The 16732-nt window shown below is 43.8% G+C and overlaps 2 protein-coding genes across 4 annotated transcripts; one reads left to right on the plus strand and one right to left on the minus strand.

Moving 5' to 3' along the window:
• Nucleotides 1–631: 631 nt before the first annotated feature.
• LOC129513749 (pre-mRNA-splicing factor SYF2-like) lies at nt 632–6509 on the plus strand. 3 transcript variants are annotated; one of them, XM_055332042.1, is made up of 7 exons: nt 632–716; nt 867–998; nt 3990–4115; nt 4692–4809; nt 4901–4991; nt 5667–5765; nt 6258–6509. In XM_055332042.1, the coding sequence occupies exons 1-7, from the start codon at nt 684–686 to the stop codon at nt 6421–6423; spliced, it is 765 nt and encodes a 254-aa protein (XP_055188017.1). In that variant the 5' UTR covers nt 632–683; the 3' UTR covers nt 6424–6509. The 3 variants fall into 3 exon arrangements, with proteins under 3 accessions (XP_055188017.1, XP_055188018.1, XP_055188019.1); XM_055332043.1 differs by having other exon boundaries at nt 885–998; XM_055332044.1 differs by lacking the exon at nt 867–998 and having other exon boundaries at nt 635–716.
• Nucleotides 6510–11131: 4622 nt separating this feature from the next.
• On the minus strand, nt 11132–15887 carry RSRP1 (arginine and serine rich protein 1). Its single transcript, XM_055332831.1, has 5 exons — nt 15674–15887; nt 14888–15488; nt 13546–13697; nt 12129–12212; nt 11132–11577 (listed from the first exon to the last, which is right to left on the minus strand). Exons 2-5 carry the CDS (start codon nt 15420–15422, stop codon nt 11458–11460), a joined length of 891 nt encoding a protein of 296 aa, XP_055188806.1. The 5' UTR covers nt 15423–15488; nt 15674–15887; the 3' UTR covers nt 11132–11457.
• Between the last annotated feature and the right edge of the window lie 845 nt (nt 15888–16732).

The raw sequence follows: 16732 nt of genomic DNA on the forward strand, positions 1-16732 counted from the left end.
TACATGAAGAATGCTGTTCTGTGCAGAATTTTCCAAAGAAAGTCAAAGCCTCAAATTAATCCAAATCCTCTGCATCACGAAGATACTCAAGATACCAAATAGCCCCAACCAATTTGTTCCTTCTTTCACTCAACAGTATGAAATTAGTTCATACCCTACACCAGGTACCGTTCGGGCCACAGGAATCCGCTGTGCTCTTGGAGCTCACGTTGACCTGAGCAGGGCGACAATAAACTAAGCGGGGATTAAAACAGGATGAAGTAAACAAACAAACAAAAACAGTATGACGTGATGGCAACTGTGAATCTACCCTGGATTTGAATTCAGAAATCCGAACTACAAGGTTGGTCAGATGATGAGCACATCTTGAGCTTTGGGTTGCATTTCCACACACATTCGGTGTTTTTTTTTCCTCTTCTTCGTCCCAAGAGCGCTGACGCCAGGTCTCTGGTTTTACCCGCGCCGCCCAGGTGTCTCTACTCAACGCGCCTGCGCACAGCCCTGGACCAATCGGATGCGGCCCAGGGCTGCGACGGGCGGGGATTGGTTCCTTGTCTCCGGGAGAAGCAGAAAGGGGCGGGGTTTTCTCCCAGATACCTGTGGCTACCGCCCGCCGGAAGTGAGCCAGAGAGTCGGGAAAGTTACTTGTCGCCGAAGTCTGAGGGATCGGGCGCTGCCGGGTGATGGCGGCTGGGTCTGAGTCTGGGAATGAGAAGGTGGGTGGCGGGCTTCGCCCAGGGGATGGGCAGGGGCGCCTGCGGCTACAGGCTTGGCTAGACGTGGAGGCGACGCCAGGGAGGGAGGCACACGCCGTGGGGTCCGGCCGGCGCTGAGGGCTCGACCCGGCGGGGCCGCCCCGTCTCCAGCCGGTGCTCCTTGCCCAGGTGCCGGCGAACAGCGCGGAGGGCGGAGAGCAGCCCCCGGCGGCGCCCGCGGAGCTGGCCGCGCAGAGGCGCGAACAGAGGCTGCGCAAATTCCGGGAGCTGCACCTGAAGCGGGTGAGTAGCCCGCGGGGCCGCGGAGACCTGTCCCCCCCGCGGCGGGCGCGACGCGGGAGGGACGACCGAGCCGCACCTGCGCGCCTGACCGACCCCGGAGCTGAAGAAAGGTCTTTCCCGGTGGTTTCCAACCTAGTAGCACTCTGGAATCCCTCCAGAGCTTTTGGGGGTTTGTTTTGTTTTGTTTTGTTTTTTATTCATGAGAGACACAAAGAGAGAGGCAGAGACACAGGCAGAGGGAGAAGCAGGCTCCATGCAGGGAGCCCGACGCGGGACTCGATCCCAGGACCCCGGGATCACGCCCTGGGCCGAAGGCAAGCGCTGAACCGCTGAGCCACCCGGGGATCCCCGCACTCCAGAACTTTGTAAAAATGCTCGTGCTTTTTTTTTTAATGCAAGCTCTCCCCACACGCTCCGCTCTAGTGATTCTATCAAACCCTTCTTTTTATGGAGGGGGATACCGCGGGCCAGAAGTGGAAGGGAATGTGTCTTGTCACACAGCAAGTTGGCCACTCACTCACTCATCCCAACACCCTCCTCCCCACTTCCCGCCAAGCTCCTAGTGTGCCCCAGACAGCTAGTGTGGATGCAGCGGTTAAAACAGTAAGGCCCCTGCCTCAGGTCCAGAACCGGTAATTACACCACGACTCGGTAATTGTATGTTAAAGGGAGGAGCAAAGTGCCTCAAGGACAGAGAAGAAAAAGACAACTAAGGACTAATGGGACAAGTAAGGGATCCCTGGGTGGCGCAGCGGTTTGGCGCCTGCCTTTGGCCCGGGGCACGATCCTGGAGACTCAGGATCGAATCCCACGTCGGGCTCCCGGTGCATGGAGCCTGCTACTCCCTCTGCCTATGTCTCTGCGCCTCTCTCTCTCTCTCTCTCTCTCTCTGTGACTATCATAAATAAATAAAAATTAAAAATAAAAAAAAAATAAAAAAAAAATAATGGGACAAGTAAGCTTCTTGAAAGATGAGTGAGATACTATCCCACAAGTAAAGGAGACGGGAAGAGGTATCCAAGCGGTATCCAAGCGAGCGTAAGAACAAGTGCAAAGGCAGGAGTCCTCATGAGGGTGGGAGGCCCGCAGGCAGGCAGGGTATGTGTGAGGAGTGTACTTATTTTTATTTGCCCAGAAAAACTCAATCTAAAAGCTGGTACTGTGTGAAGAGTAGGCTGGAATGAAGAAATAATATAATTCAAACATCACACTTTTGCGGTTTTATTAACAGATCACTGGATGTAGGTAATCAGTAACTGCAAACATCACAAAAAGGGAGAAAATCAGAGATTATGTGTCTCCTGATAGAAGTATGTAACCCTAGTTTCATATAATACTTGTTAAAAATAAGTATTACCCAAACTGAATGAAACCACTAGATCTAATGAACAGTTTACAAGAAATACAGGGATCAACGGATCATGTTAAAGGACATCACAGGGAGACAGCTAGCACTTCGGGAAATAGGACACACAGCCTAAGCATTTTCACAGTCCTCAAAAGAGCAGGGGGTTAAAGAGATAGAGAATTAAACTATAGAATAAATAAACCTTAAGAGATATATTGACTAATCGGAATATATGGAACTTTTCTGAATTCAAACTGTAAAAATAATAAACACTTGAGACCATCAGGAATATGTGAACATTAGAGGGTATTTGATATTGAGGAATTCATTACTTTGGGAGTGTGATGGTAAATGTATTGTTAGAGATACCAGAAGGGTCCCTGGCTGGCTCAGTCAGTGGAGCATGCAACTCTTGATCACAGGGTTGTGATCAAGCCCCACGATGGATGTAGAGATTACTTAAAAATAAAATATTTTCTAAATAATTAAAATATTCATAGATAGGAAAAAAAACAGCCAGAAATCAGAAAATGTGGTCTTGGCCTAACTCTGCCAGTAACTCTGTGGTCTAAAAACTTTCTCAACTTTATAAGCATAGGTTGGAGGGCAACCCCGGGGTGGCTCAGCAGTTTAGCGCCGCCTGCAGCCCAGGGTGTGATCCTGGAGACCCAAGATCGAGTCCCGCATCGGGCTCCCTACATGGAGCCTGCTTGTCCCTCTACCTGTGTCTCTGCCTCTCTCTCTCATGAATAAATAAATCTTTATTAAAAAAGAAATAAGCATAGATTGGAGTCCCTCTCCTATCACTTTCACAGTTTATATATGGAACCACCAGTGTTTTTCTTTAAATTGCTATTTAAATTTAATATTACTATTTCAGATGGGAATTTTAAATTTTTATGTCTTTAGACATTCTCTTTTCATCTTTTCTGTTTCTGGGTTTCGTTTTTGAGTTTTTTGTGTTTTGTTTTGGGTTGGAGGTCATTTTGTTTGATTTGGTTGGAAAAAAAGATTGCTTTTTTCTATAGTCTTCCACAGTCTGGGTTTTGTGGGTTGCATTCTGATGGTGTCTCCTACCCTGTTTGTTTTTTTTAAAAAGGTGTTAGGGTGTTCTCCGAAGTATTAAAAACCCATTAGTCACTGAGAATTTATCTTGGATCCAATTTGAATTAAAAGAGAGATGAAAACAGAATCACCTTCTCAGTATGTGAATCAGTATCATTCAGTAGCATCTAAAATCCTCTCCAGCCCCTGCGTACAGTGGAACTCACACTGTGGGAAACCCTGTTTCAATCTAATCCTAAAAAAACTTGCTTACATCACACAGCCAGAGAGTAGTCAAGCCCATAAATCCCTCAGGCCTTCTTACTTCCAAACCATAGCTCTTTCCATTCCTACTGCCTAGTTCCTTGAAGGTAGTAAAAGAGTATTTAAAGTTACCAGTATAGGTGTTGACCTCCTCATCTCCCCCTCCATAAAATTCTCCCAACATGAATACACAGTAAAATTATCTACTGGCTCTCCTCTGTTCAGGATAACATCCAAAGGTCTGCTTTGGATGCCTGCCATACAAGAAAACAGGTAATGTCTATTTAGATTTTTTTCATACCTGTGGTAACAAACTTTATGTGTCCTGGTGGCAGAATGAAGCTCGAAAGTTAAATCACCAGGAAGTTGTGGAGGAAGATAAAAGACTTAAATTACCTGCAAACTCGGAGGCTAAAAAAGCTCATCTGGAACGGGAGCTGCAGGAAGAAGAAAAGAAAAAAGTAAGCACAATTCCAGCATCCTCACAAGCTGTGATTTCCAGGATTCTGTTGTGTTTTCTCAAGGCAGCCTATGGCATGGTAGATGAGCACTCCCGCTCTGGTCTCAGCTGCACCTGACAGAGTTGTGAGACTGAAATGTGTAAAACACTAAATGCAGTGCTTGGCACATAGAGTAGCATAAGCAATGACTATTAGACTGAGAACCTAAGCCACAGTAACAAAAGCTCCAACAATAAGAAACTGTAATTAGCTCCTGAGCCTCTTATGCATCAGTTTTCCCTTTGAGCAGCCCTAGTCACCTGGCCTGATCCAGCTTCAGGGGAGGTTAGGAAATGGGCAACGCTGAGCCTGGAAAGGAGGGGAGAAAGGATTTTAACAAATAGCTAAGGTGCTCACCACGGCTGTTTTTGGTGTCAGTGTTACAGATTATTACTTCTTACAGATCATAGCAAATTCCACAATTTTCAAGCTAATCAACTTAAACCGTCTGGATAGCAGTCTTTAGGGCTCTTTTGATTTTAAAGGGATCAAAAAATTATATAAGAGTATGCAGCTAATTTTTTCCCCTCTTTTTAGGAATGTGCAGCAAGAGGGGAGGACTATGGGAAAGTGAAGCTGCTGGAGATCAGTGCAGAAGATGCAGAAAGATGGGAGAGGAAGAAGAGGAGGAAAAACCCTGACTTGGGCTTCTCAGGTAAAACTGGCTTTTACTTTATTGAATGGGCCTGTTAATAACAGGTCTAATAATGCTCCAATATCTAAAATAGTCTCGGTTCTCCTTTTAGATTATGCTGCTGCCCAGTTACGCCAGTATCATCGGCTGACCAAGCAGATCAAACCTGACATGGAAACCTATGAGAGACTGAGAGAAAAACAGTAAGTGTGACTTATGGTATATTCTTAGTGTGTTACCTGGAAGAACTTGAATTTAAGAGTGCTGATTCTGGAGCTTTGCTTCCTGGCCTTGGGTTCTGGCTCCACCACTTACTAGATGTGTCACACAGTTTTTCTCCATTTCCTCATCTGTATACAGGGAATAATAGTGCTTGCCTCAGAGGATTATGGTAAAGATTAAATGAATTCATTCATACAATGTACTTAATGTTTGGCACATAGTACTGTATGTAGTATCATCATGTTACTGTTGTTCCTGTGTCCTTTGCCTATGGAGGACATCTACTTTGATCAGGTGCAGTAGGCCATGCTAAGCTGCACTCGCTCTTCCCCTAAGATAGGTAGTGTGCTTCAGTTCACGACTGTTTTAATAGTAATAGTGTAGCAGAGTGGAGAGAGCTCTAAATTATTCCCATGTTCTCATTCAAGCTCTCTCACTGTAGGACTTGGTTGAGTGAGTCCATTAGCCTCTGTTCCTCAGCTGGTGCCTCACTTGGGCCTTGGAGTAGATGATTTCTTAAATACCTTTTTTCAGGTCTGATTTGTTTCTTTGAAATCAAGTATGATCCCAAACATTTCCATTTTGACCACTAAACATTGTCTAGTTCTTACGGTATTGAATCTCTATAACGGTACTTACACCTTGCTCTTTCTCAGTGGAGAAGAGTTCTACCCAACATCCAACAGTCTTCTTCATGGAACACATGTGCCCTCCACAGAGGAAATTGATAGGATGGTCATAGACTTGGAAAAGCAGTAAGTACAATAATGCAACCTTAAGTTTTGGTACTGATTTCATGCCTCATTAACAAAATTAACTTTGGGGACTTCAAGTGCAGCAAGGGTTAGAACACTGGAATTACTAGTTTGAAGAGTGGTCCCATCACCATCACTTATATTTGTTTTGAATAGGGTAACAGGCAGAACCAGCTGTATATATATAAATTCTCTCAAAGTAGGGTTATACATCACTGCCTATATTTCAACATGAACCTGTGTTCCCAATCTTAAGACTAGATCATCTGATAGTACTATTAACTTATAAATTCAGGAAAATTCACTGAACATATTTCTTTGTAGAATTTTCTCCTAAAAATACTGCTTTCAGTCTTAAGACCAAAAAAGAAAGCAGCTTGGAATTCTGTATATGTTTCTATTACTGATTCTACTCTTAACTATTTGGGCATGTTTTATTACGATCAAAGAAGGTGGCAATTTTGAATTCTGTAAATTTTTTTCTTCCCTCAGAATTGAAAAACGAGACAAATATAGCCGAAGACGTCCTTATAATGATGATGCAGACATCGACTACATTAACGAAAGGAATGCCAAATTCAACAAGAAGGCAGAAAGATTCTATGGGAAATACACAGCTGAAATTAAACAGAATTTGGAAAGAGGAACAGCAGTCTGATCTTCAGGAACTGTTTTGACTGCCAAATTTTAACAGTAAACCAGGACTATTACCTTTCCTTTTATAATTGGTAAAAAAAAAAAAAAAAAAAAAAAAAAGTGTTCTATAACTATGTATTTCCAGTGCTTACATATTTATTATTCACTTGTTTCAGAAAAAAAGTCATGTATTTCTGTGTTCAAAATGTGCTTCATGTATGTACCTCCTGGGCTTAAAATTCCTAGCTACAAACATGTGAGTCATCATCATCCTTAGATTTGTCATGTTTGACTTGACCTAGAGTTGAACTGGAGAGCTTCAGAAATAGAATGCTAAATTGGTACCAATTTTTCTTGTAAGCTATGGTAGGTAGTGAAAGGAAGGGGACAGTGGCTACTGGAAATTCACCCTGGCCAACCCTCTCCAGAAATAGTCACAATTAACAGGTGCTTGCCTATCCCATGCTCTACCCCAGGGCCCAGGTACATTTACAGGGCGAGCACAGAAGGTAAGAAACTGATCCTCTAATGACATTTTTTAAATACACCATTTTCAAAAAGCAAATTTCCCTTGGAAGAAACTGTATTCAAACATTTGGCCAAAGTATTATTAAAACTTACATAATACAATTTTTTTAAAAGCCTGAGATTTTAACCTTATTCAACTGTAACTGAAAAATGAGGGCATGTAGTTTGAGTAGTAATCATGGGAAACATGGGACAGAAAACCTGAAAGGAATATCCCATAAAAAGTAAAAGTTATTTGTGCCATTTTCTATGAGGACTAGAACTGGGTTCAGTAAGTTGGGCACACCAATAGGAAGCTCTGATATAGTGAATGCCAGGCTGATTAAGATGGTAATAGAAGTGCCAGTAATAATAATGGTATATTCAATGTACTGTGAATAGGGAAATTTTAATGTACATTCAAATACAGAATGAAGTAGATCTATACATACTAACATGAAACGATGCTCATTTCTAAAGAGTTTTTATAAGGCATAAAAAAATCCAGCATGTACATCATTCTGTGCATAATTGCCTCTGTGGAATGGAAACAGGCAGTAATTTTGACTTTTTAAAAATAATTCAAGACAGGGAGCCTGGGTGGTACAGTTGGTTATGTGTCCAACTATTTTTTTTTTAAAGATTTTATTTATTAATGAGAGACACACAGAGAGAGAGAGAGGCAGAGACACAGGCAGAGGGAGAAGCAGGCTCCATGCAGGGAGCCCAACCTGGGACTCGATCCCAGGTCGCCAGAATCAGGCCCTGGGATGAAGGCAGCGCTAAAACGCTGAGCCACCCAGGCTGCCCTGTGTCTGACTCTTCGATCTCCACTCACATCGTGATCTCAGGGTCCTGGGATGGAGCCCCACAGGCTCTGTGCTCAGCGTGGAATCTGCTGGAGATTCTCCCTCTGCCTCTGCCCCTCCTGCTTGGACTCTAAATAACTTTAAAATAATTCAACACAAATACACACCTATGCTGCCCAGGCTTCTCACAGTAATAACTTGGCAGGTTCATTTGTTCCTTCAGTATTTTACAAAAAAAAAACATTTAATACCAGTGTACAAAGGAGAAAAAGGGAAAGATTAGTAAGAATAGGTTTCAAGAGATAATCTGGATATAAAGGAAAAATAGAGGCATCTGGGTGGCTCAGTGAGTGAAGCATCTGCCTTCAGCTCAGGTTATGATCCTGGGGTCCCAGGATCAAGCTCCAGGGTGGGCTCCCTGCTCAGCAGGCAGTCTGCTTCTCCCTCAGCCCCTCCCCCTGCTCACGCTCTCTCTCAAATCTTTTAAAAAATAAAGGAAAAATAGATTTCTCCAGAGGAGAAAAGCACTCAACCACCACTGCTGCTTCAACCAAAAGAGCAGACGTCAGTCTGATTTGAGGACTATTCTGAAGGTGACTGGGTGGTCCAATAAGCAATCTGTAATAAGCTCGGTGTAGGAAAGGTTCATTTTGAAGAGCAGAGAGCAAGCACTAGAAAGGAATTCAGGAAATTGATCTTCAGTTAGCAGATGATAGTAATTAAAGGCAGAGTGGAGGAAATTGTCAAGAGCTTGTAGAGGGAGATGCAGGCCAAGGATACAATCCTAACAGTGGGCAAAGGACAAAGCCAGTGTAGAAAATGGAAGGATCAAAGGAAATAAATGCATGCAAATCCCTAAAGAAAAATTTGAGGAAGAACTCAAGTGAAAAGCAAGCACTCATAAGACCCAAGTTTTATTTTACTAGAATAATCTTAAAGGTTCTCAGCAAAGAAAAAGGACAGCATGCTGTGGTTGAGTTAGTTTCTCTAGCTTACACCTTAAGAAAAAAAAAACGCAGTTTTTAACACCTGAACCTATCTAGGGATGTGCTTTCCAAAATGGTGGCCACCCACCACCAGTGACTACTGATCACTTGGGAAGTGGCTAGGATCAACTGAGGTGTGCTTTAAGTGTAAAATACACAGATATCAATACCTAGTACAAAAAGAGTGTAAAATGCCACTAATTTTTTTAGTATTTTATTTGAGAGGGAGAGATTACGAGTGGTGGAGAGAGTCAGAGGGAGAGCGAGGAGACTCCCCGCTGAGCAGGGAGGCTGATGTGGGGGGCTTGATCCCAGGACCCTGGGATCACGACCCTAGCCGAAGGCAGACACCCAACTGAGCCACTCAGCCCCAAAATGCCACTAATTCTTGTAAATACTGAAATGACATTTTAAATATACTGGGATAAATTTTCACTAATGTTTTACCTTTTTCATGGTTCTCATTTCCACTAATCTCTCGGTACAATCTCTCACCATCAGCACCATCTTCCTATACTGTCCACCACTTCCACAGTAACAGGCTATCACACCTGGGGAACTGCATCCCACTTACGTGATAGTCTGGGCTTACACTTTTATATCCTGTGTTGAAAAGCTAAACACCAAAGACCTGGACAGACCCAACAGATAAGGTCAACTTAGACAAGAAGAGTTTGTACTCAATGAGGCAATTATGAAAAAAGAATATAAACCTCTTTCCAGGACACTAGAGAAAAAGAGCCAAAGGACTAAGAGATGAACGAGGAAATAGGGAAGCCTCAGGCGTGCTAATAGGCTGAAGGAGAAGCTAATGGTGAGGAATGTTGAAGATAAAAACCACTGCTGGAGTATCAGAATTGGTAATTAGCCAGGCCTTTCTTACATAATGAAGGGGCTTGGTTGAAGACTTACAAGACTTGTCCAATCACTTAGCTGTTAAAGGCTAGTATTCGAATACAGGTCAGAATCAGAGCAAATGCTATTACCAGCAAAATGATGAAAAAGATTGTTACAAATCCTGTTTTTTAAAGATTTATTTATTCATGAGACACACAGAGGGGCAGAGATCTAGGAAGAGGGAGAAGCAGGTTCCCTGTGGTGAGCTTGATGCGGAACTCGATCCCAGGACCACAACCTGAGCCAAAGGCAGATGCTTAACCACGGAGTCCCTCAAATCCTCATTAGATTTTGCTATAACCAGGCCAGTCTACCAATGTCCTCAGGTCTCCTTAAAATAAAAATGAACCTACTTTAAGAGCATGTCCTTCACCTGGTAACTACTGTTAACCTAGATGTAAAAGGAACATGTTCACCCAGAGTAACCCTTTCTTACAGGAATTTCCCTTATTGTCCATTTAAATTTTTGTAAGGTCAAATTTAATTAGAGCAGCTCGTTCCTATACAAGATTTTAGAATATAATCTATTATCTCTACTTTCCTCTAACACAGCCATTAGCCTTAACACTTCGGAAGCGGCTAGTATGAGAAACTGGATGTAACCACATGTGGCTAGGGACCAGGTTACTGCAAAGTACAGGTAAAATCCTAGACAGCACAGCTTTAACAGCCAAGTAGGTGTCGCCAGAGGACCTTCGCTACTGTTTTTACTTAGGAGTTCAGGACCTCTGCCTAGTCATCTATTGATAATCTTATTATCTGAGTGTTTCTTTTCCAGTTGTTTGATCTCTAACAGTCTGCCTACCCTGTCCTCTACCTATCATCCCTGCCTACTGGAAATCTATTTCATTATTTTCTAACTTTAAGAGACTACTCAAAGTTGATAAAAGAGAGAACAAGTAGCAAAGAAAAACATACTTTAAAAAATGTAAAAAAAGCATAATAGAGATGCCTGGGTGGCTCAGCGGTCAGGCGTCTGCCTTCAGCCCAGGGCGTGATCCTGGGGTCCCAGGATCGAGTCCCCCATCAGGCTCCCTGCATGGAGTCGGCTTCTCCCTCTGCCTACATCTGCCTCTCTGTCTCATGAATTAAATAAGTAAAATCTTTAAAAAAAAAAAAAAAAAAAAAAGGCATAATAAAGAAGTACAGACTAAACCTCACAGATTTTAAGTTCAAGAGGCATTTCCATTTCTCCCCCTCTGGCTGAGTTTCCTGCCCTCAAACTTACAGTTTAACTCTTCCAGGATAACACTACACCACAATCCCACAAATTTTAAGCATTATCTTCTCAAATTTAAATGAAGATCCACATCAACTGGGAATATTAAGATTCAGGTTCAAATTCAGGTCTAGGGTAGAGACAGAAATTTAGCATTTCTCACAAACTCCAGGTAAAGTCAGCGAACCCTATGCCATCAAGTCCATGGATTTGGATGTGGGATTAGCAAGGCTTTTTTTTATAACAAGAAACACTTTATACTTCTTTAAATAAAGACTCGTTACGTTATATATACACAAATTTTACACAAAGTGACACAAATTTTAAAAAACAAATTTATTAAATATAAACACTGTTTTCTCTTATAAATTTTGCTTTTACATATAAACTATCATACAAAACATTTACAAGTGTATGTACAAGACTCCCACCTGTATGAATCCTCTGGTCCATGTGTTCTTATCTATAAGAGAAATCTAAAATGTTAATCTAATATATTAAGGATTTACATATTTATGTCTCATCCTTTGGAACTGCAACAATTACCACTAAATGACTCCCACGGATTCAATAATGCTAGAAATACACATCTGCAATAAAGTGCACTTAAGCCAACCTTCTACATTAATTTTCTTTTTTCAGACAGGTATCCACAGTCCATACGGACTTTTTTTCTTATCTATTTTGGGAGTTCCTGAAGAGGTCTCTTCAGCAGTAGCTTTAGCTGGTTTCTGAAGCATTGGCTTTGCTACAGAATTCTGTAAGAGAAAAAATTCTTAAGTCAGCTATGCAAACACATACACTTTACTTGAAAATACTTGCTTTTTACAAAATACACTAAATTTCATTAAAAATTAAAACGTAAGAGAAATCAACCAAATCCAAAGCACTGGCCCACATCTATAACATGATCCAATCAAACTGTAAAACAAAAAAACTACTAGGGAAAATCAGACATATGCAAAGTATATGGCAGAAGCGTATTATTTTTTTAAGCCCTTGGCTGATTTCAAAATACTCTGATTATAGGGTTTTCCGAGATGTGCTTTTTTAAATAGTTCAACAAGAATAATATTTTAAAGAAAAGTGAAATGATCGAATAAAAACTGAATACCAGATACAGATGGAATCAGTACACTGGTCACTTTTAAGAATGGTACAAAAAATTTTGAAAGGTTTGTTCTATCTAAAAGTGGCTTAGTAGACCCAAAATTACCACAAAAACAAGGAGCCTTCCAACAAAAATAAAAGCCCATATAAAAATGTTTTAACTCCAGTTTTTGAGTAAACAATACTTAGGTATACGTACATTAGAGCTAAAAGCTATGCTTTTTTGCTGGGAAGACTTCTCACTGGGATTTTTAGTTCCATCTTCTGATAGCTTTTCCGACAACTAAACAGATAAGAGAAAAAACATTTTCAGAAAACCATTCACCCTTAGTTTCCCATACTGTATAAATGCAGCCCAACTGTATATAAATTGTAGAGACACAAATCAAGTTGGATCTAACCATATAGTTAACAGCCTCAACATTTAGTATTCCAGCTTTCCCATAAAAAACTGATTCAATAATCGCCTTAAGACACACTTCCTCATTAAACAGTATTATATTGCCCTGATGTAAATTCAAGTAACTCTGAAAGTAAAGTCATACCAGAAAATAACTAGTTTCAAAGAACTAAGGCACTTGCCACATGGAAACCTAATCATTTGAACCAACTCGACTAAGATCACTAAGATCCTGTTTACTACGAAACACTTAAGCAAAACCCTGGGTCTGAATGATAGAACCAGTTAAGATGTTTACCACTTAAACAGTAGTAAACTACTGTTTACTACTAAACACTTAAGCAAAACCCTGGGTCTGAATGACAGAATCAGTTAAGATGTTCTCTAGACAAACCTATCAAACCCGTAACTATCATAAAATCTTGGAGATTGCGAATTTTATACTTTCTATTTCATATAATTAAGACCACAGTGCAATTTGTCAATGCACATCCTACACATTTCTGGAGAATTATAATAAACTTATCTGCAAGTGAAGTAGGCCTCTTCTTCTGTAATTTCTCAAAACATCTGGAATATATTGCATATATTATGAAAGGGACATCTGTATCACAGATGCCCATTACAAAGTATTTAGTTTAAAAAAAATTGTCTTCAGTATCTTATGAAAACAGTATCTATCCCAAATTCTAGCATGCACATGATTCTACCAACAAAAAACTAAACTTTCAGTGTGTGAATGTAAACTTCAAATTAGTTAAACCTCTGATGCTTTTGCCCATGTATCAATTACCAACAGATTTTCTTCATCAATGTCTGGAGACCACATTCATGATTTCTATAAGACAGAAATAAAGCAGATAAACTATACTGTATGCTGAAAAAGAGATTTTGTGGGAACATAATGCTGCAAATGAAAACTATTGATAAAATACTCTGTAAAGGCTGCTTTGAAAAATTTGATAGCTACATAGAAATTGCCAAAATACCACCTACAACTATGAAAATAACTACTACTAAGTCACATAAAAATAAACATCATTAATCTCCCATTTTCATGGGGGGAGAGACCCTTTCTAGAATTATTTTGATCTTAACATATTATATTTAGGCTTTCCAAGAAGCACTCTAAAATAAATCAAACAAAAATGGCTTATTAGATCTTCCTAACAGTAGTTTTCTGAAGATTTTGTTTGGCTAAACCTACGATAATTACCTCAAACTTTGCACCACTGTTTGGTACAGCTGTTCCACGGTTGGTTTCTCTAGATCCAAGAACAGTTCTGAGACTAGCTGGCAAGTCAAAGTTGGCTGTTCCTAAAGCTTTTGCTGCATTAGCTTTTGCTATTTCTAACAGCTCCATTCGATCTATAAAACAAGACAAAACATTCATTAATCTTTCAGTACGTTTATCCAAAGAACAGTGAATCACAAAGTTTTTTTTATTTAGACTAACAATTCAAAGACATTGAAGTATTTTCTTTTAGTGGGTAAAATATAGCTGTAATGACAAAAAATTCTTCACCTCATCTTTTTTGCTAGGAAAAACAAGCAAGCATCCCTAAATAATCTTACCAACTGGTTTTCAATTTGCCTTACCAAAGAGGCCTGAATTTCCTGTATTCCCTTCCTCTTCAAACGTGTACTCTGAACATCAAGTCCTCTTGTAATAGATTTTGTATTTGGCACAAACATCACAACTAATTAACCAATACAGACACATTACTAAATCTATTTTCGGACTCCTAGAATACTCGTTTGCATGTCTTTTTCTGTTCTATGATCCTATCCAGTGGTAAAACAAATCACTTGTAAAAAAAATACTGAAACTGGGGTGCCTGGGTGGCTCAGGTCATGTTCCCAGGTGCCTGGCATAGAGCCCTGCATGAGGCCCTCTGCTTCTCCCTATGGCCCCTCCTCTGCCCAGGTGCTCTTTCTCTGATAAATCTCTAAATAAAACACTGGAACAAAATACAGCAGTTCCAGTAACATGGTATGGAGGAAAAAAACTGTGATCCTCCTCTTCTCTTAAAAGCTTAAGACAGACTACTGAAATCACTAGCAACAGCTAGAAAGGCTCCACTGAGAAGGGCCAGCCACTAGGAAAAAAGGACTTAATACCACAATCGGCTTCCAATCCCCAGGAGAAAAGAATGTCCACTTTAAAACTGGGTACCAGGGGATCCCTGGGTGGCTCAGCGATTTAGCGCCTGCCTTTGGCCCAGGGCGTGATCCTGGAGACCCGGGATCAAGTCCCACGCCGGGCTCCCTGCATGGAGCCTGCTTCTCCCTCTGTGTCTCTGCCTCTCTCTCTCTGTGGGTCTCTCATGAATAAATAAAAATCTTTAAAATAAAATAAAACAAAACTGGGTACCAAATGGAGCGCTTTTAACCGCTCTTAATCTAGTATGTCCCTTCCCTCCTTCCTCCCAACCAAACTAGTAAAATTATAGGAACCAAAAGCAATGGAAAGCGCCTCACTCCACGGCAACGTCGGTCCCCCAGCGCACTCGCGTTGTCGCCAGCCACGTCAAAGGGCGAGGCGGCAGCCGACTCACCTTTCTCGCTCAAGCGAAAAGGGGTGGGGCTCCGCGAGCGGCTCCGGGACCTGCCCCTCCAACTTCCGCGTTCCTCCGGGTACAGGGTGCGGCCGAAGCCGTAGTAGCGCCGGCCCTGCGGCAGCGCGTAGGCCCGTCGGTAATAGGAGCGTCCCCGCGAGCCGGACCGGCTTCGGGAGCGCGGCCGGGACGGCGACCGGCGGTATCTCCCGGTCGCGCCGTAGCGCCGGTCCCGGTCCCGGCGGCCGCGGGAGCGCGACCGGCTGCGCGAGTAGGAGCGCGAGTAGCGCCTGTACTTCCTCTGGTGGCGCCTAACGGACCGGGACCTCGACCTGCCCCTCCTCCGGGGCCGGCTCCGACTGCGACTCCGCGACGACGCCCGGCTCGAGCCGCTGGAGCGAGACCGAGAGCTTCCGCTAGACGAGCGGCTCCTGGACGCCGAGGACAGGCGGCCGGACTCGCCCGACCGGGACGTCGAGGGGGACTCCTCGTCCTGAGGCGAGCCGGGCCACAGGTCGTTCACGTAGTGGGACATGTCGGCCCGAGGCTGCAAGCTTCCCCCGGTCAGAGGATCCCTGCCCGGAAACCTGGCGCCTAAAACCTACCGGGGGGGAGGGGGCCGGAAGTGAGTCGCGCCGGCGGGCCCCACGCCGACAGGCTCCCCCAGCCGCTCGGACTCGGGGCGCTGGCGACCCCAACGCCGACTGCCCGCCCTGCCCGCCCCGCCGGCCGCTCCTTTCCGCCCGCCCCCGCCCCAGGGGCCGACCCCGTCACCCGGAAACCTACCGCCACAGGCCGTCGACGCCTCACCGCGAAGGCGAAAGGACCCACCGACACCTTCCTCCCGAAGCTGAGGACGAAGAGAGGGTTTCGGAGGCTGCTCTGGAAAAGCGGAGCGTCAGCCGCCCCCTTCGACCTCTAGCCCCGAAGTGAGGGCGGCGGTAGCCGGGTCGAAAGTACCCGAAGCCGACGCGCAGAGCATGCGCAGAGACGTTGGCGCGGCGGGCGTGGCTCCCCCCTCGCCCAACCGCCGCTCGCTCTTCCTCCTCTCGTCCCGCGCCCCGCCCCGCCCCGCCCGCCGTGCGCAAAGTCCCGGATGCGCAGGCGTCGTCGTCCCGGGAGGGGGGAGGGGGGCGGAGCTGCCGCATCCGGGTACCCGGGGCTCTGTTTTCTTTGCTGAAAGTGATAGTGAGAGGGACCTTCGCCCGGCGGGCCCCCGGGTTCACGGCCGCCCGCCGGGCCGGTGCAAACAGGGACGGGACGGTGCAACTTCCACCGTCTGGGAAGCTGCAGACTCGGGCTGAGCCTCCCTGCACCCTTCGAGGCCACTTCCTCCTGACTGGTGTCCGGCGGGAGAGGGCGATCGCAGGGGGAACCCCAGGCTGGGGGACGGCGCCCCCCCCGCCCCCAGCGGACGTCTCAGGAGCTCCGTCCCTGCAGTGTTAGCTTCGAAAAGGTTGCTTAACGCCCGTGTTTTGTCCAGTAAAGGTCAAGAAAGTTGACCCATAACGAGGGGGTCAGAATGAGAAGTCAGTTCCGAGGACTCTGCTTGGTGTTGGGGATTAAACAATGGTGACTTTTATTTCTGGGGATTTGTAAAGAGGATAACATGCCAAGTGTTACTTAATGCTTAGTAAAGCATGACATGCCGCGAAATAACTTTTCATTGAATTAACTAATCACGTCTGTAAATAGAATCATTATATGAGGTTCTTTGCAAGTCAAGAGTGGCACTTTTAACTTTCTTTGGAGGGAGATACAAATTCACTTTTCTCGTGTTTATCTTCACCCCACATCCCCCAAAGAAATGGAGGGAATAAAAACCTTATCACAGAATCTGCATCC

The sequence above is a fragment of the Nyctereutes procyonoides genome, unplaced genomic scaffold (genome assembly GCF_905146905.1).
Source record: "Nyctereutes procyonoides isolate TBG_1078 unplaced genomic scaffold, NYPRO_anot_genome, whole genome shotgun sequence".
NCBI classification, from domain to species: Eukaryota; Metazoa; Chordata; class Mammalia; order Carnivora; family Canidae; genus Nyctereutes; species Nyctereutes procyonoides.

What these genes read in the sequence shown, in the direction of transcription:
- LOC129513749 (XM_055332042.1), top strand. Translation starts at nt 684, where the DNA reads ATGGCGGCTGGGTCTGAGTCTGGGAATGAGAAG. An exon ending in AGGAAGAAGAAAAGAAAAAA is followed by an intron (nt 4,116 to 4,691) that starts GTAAGCACAATT and finishes CCCTCTTTTTAG; the next exon opens with GAATGTGCAGCAAGAGGGGA. An exon ending in CCCTGACTTGGGCTTCTCAG is followed by an intron (nt 4,810 to 4,900) that starts GTAAAACTGGCT and finishes TTCTCCTTTTAG; the next exon opens with ATTATGCTGCTGCCCAGTTA.
- RSRP1 (XM_055332831.1), bottom strand. Translation starts at nt 15,422, where the DNA reads ATGTCCCACTACGTGAACGACCTGTGGCCCGGCTCGCCTCAGGACGAG. An exon ending in TTTTCGCTTGAGCGAGAAAG is followed by an intron (nt 13,698 to 14,887) that starts GTGAGTCGGCTG and finishes CTTGTTTTATAG; the next exon opens with ATCGAATGGAGCTGTTAGAA. An exon ending in ACAGTGGTGCAAAGTTTGAG is followed by an intron (nt 12,213 to 13,545) that starts GTAATTATCGTA and finishes TTATCTGTTTAG; the next exon opens with TTGTCGGAAAAGCTATCAGA.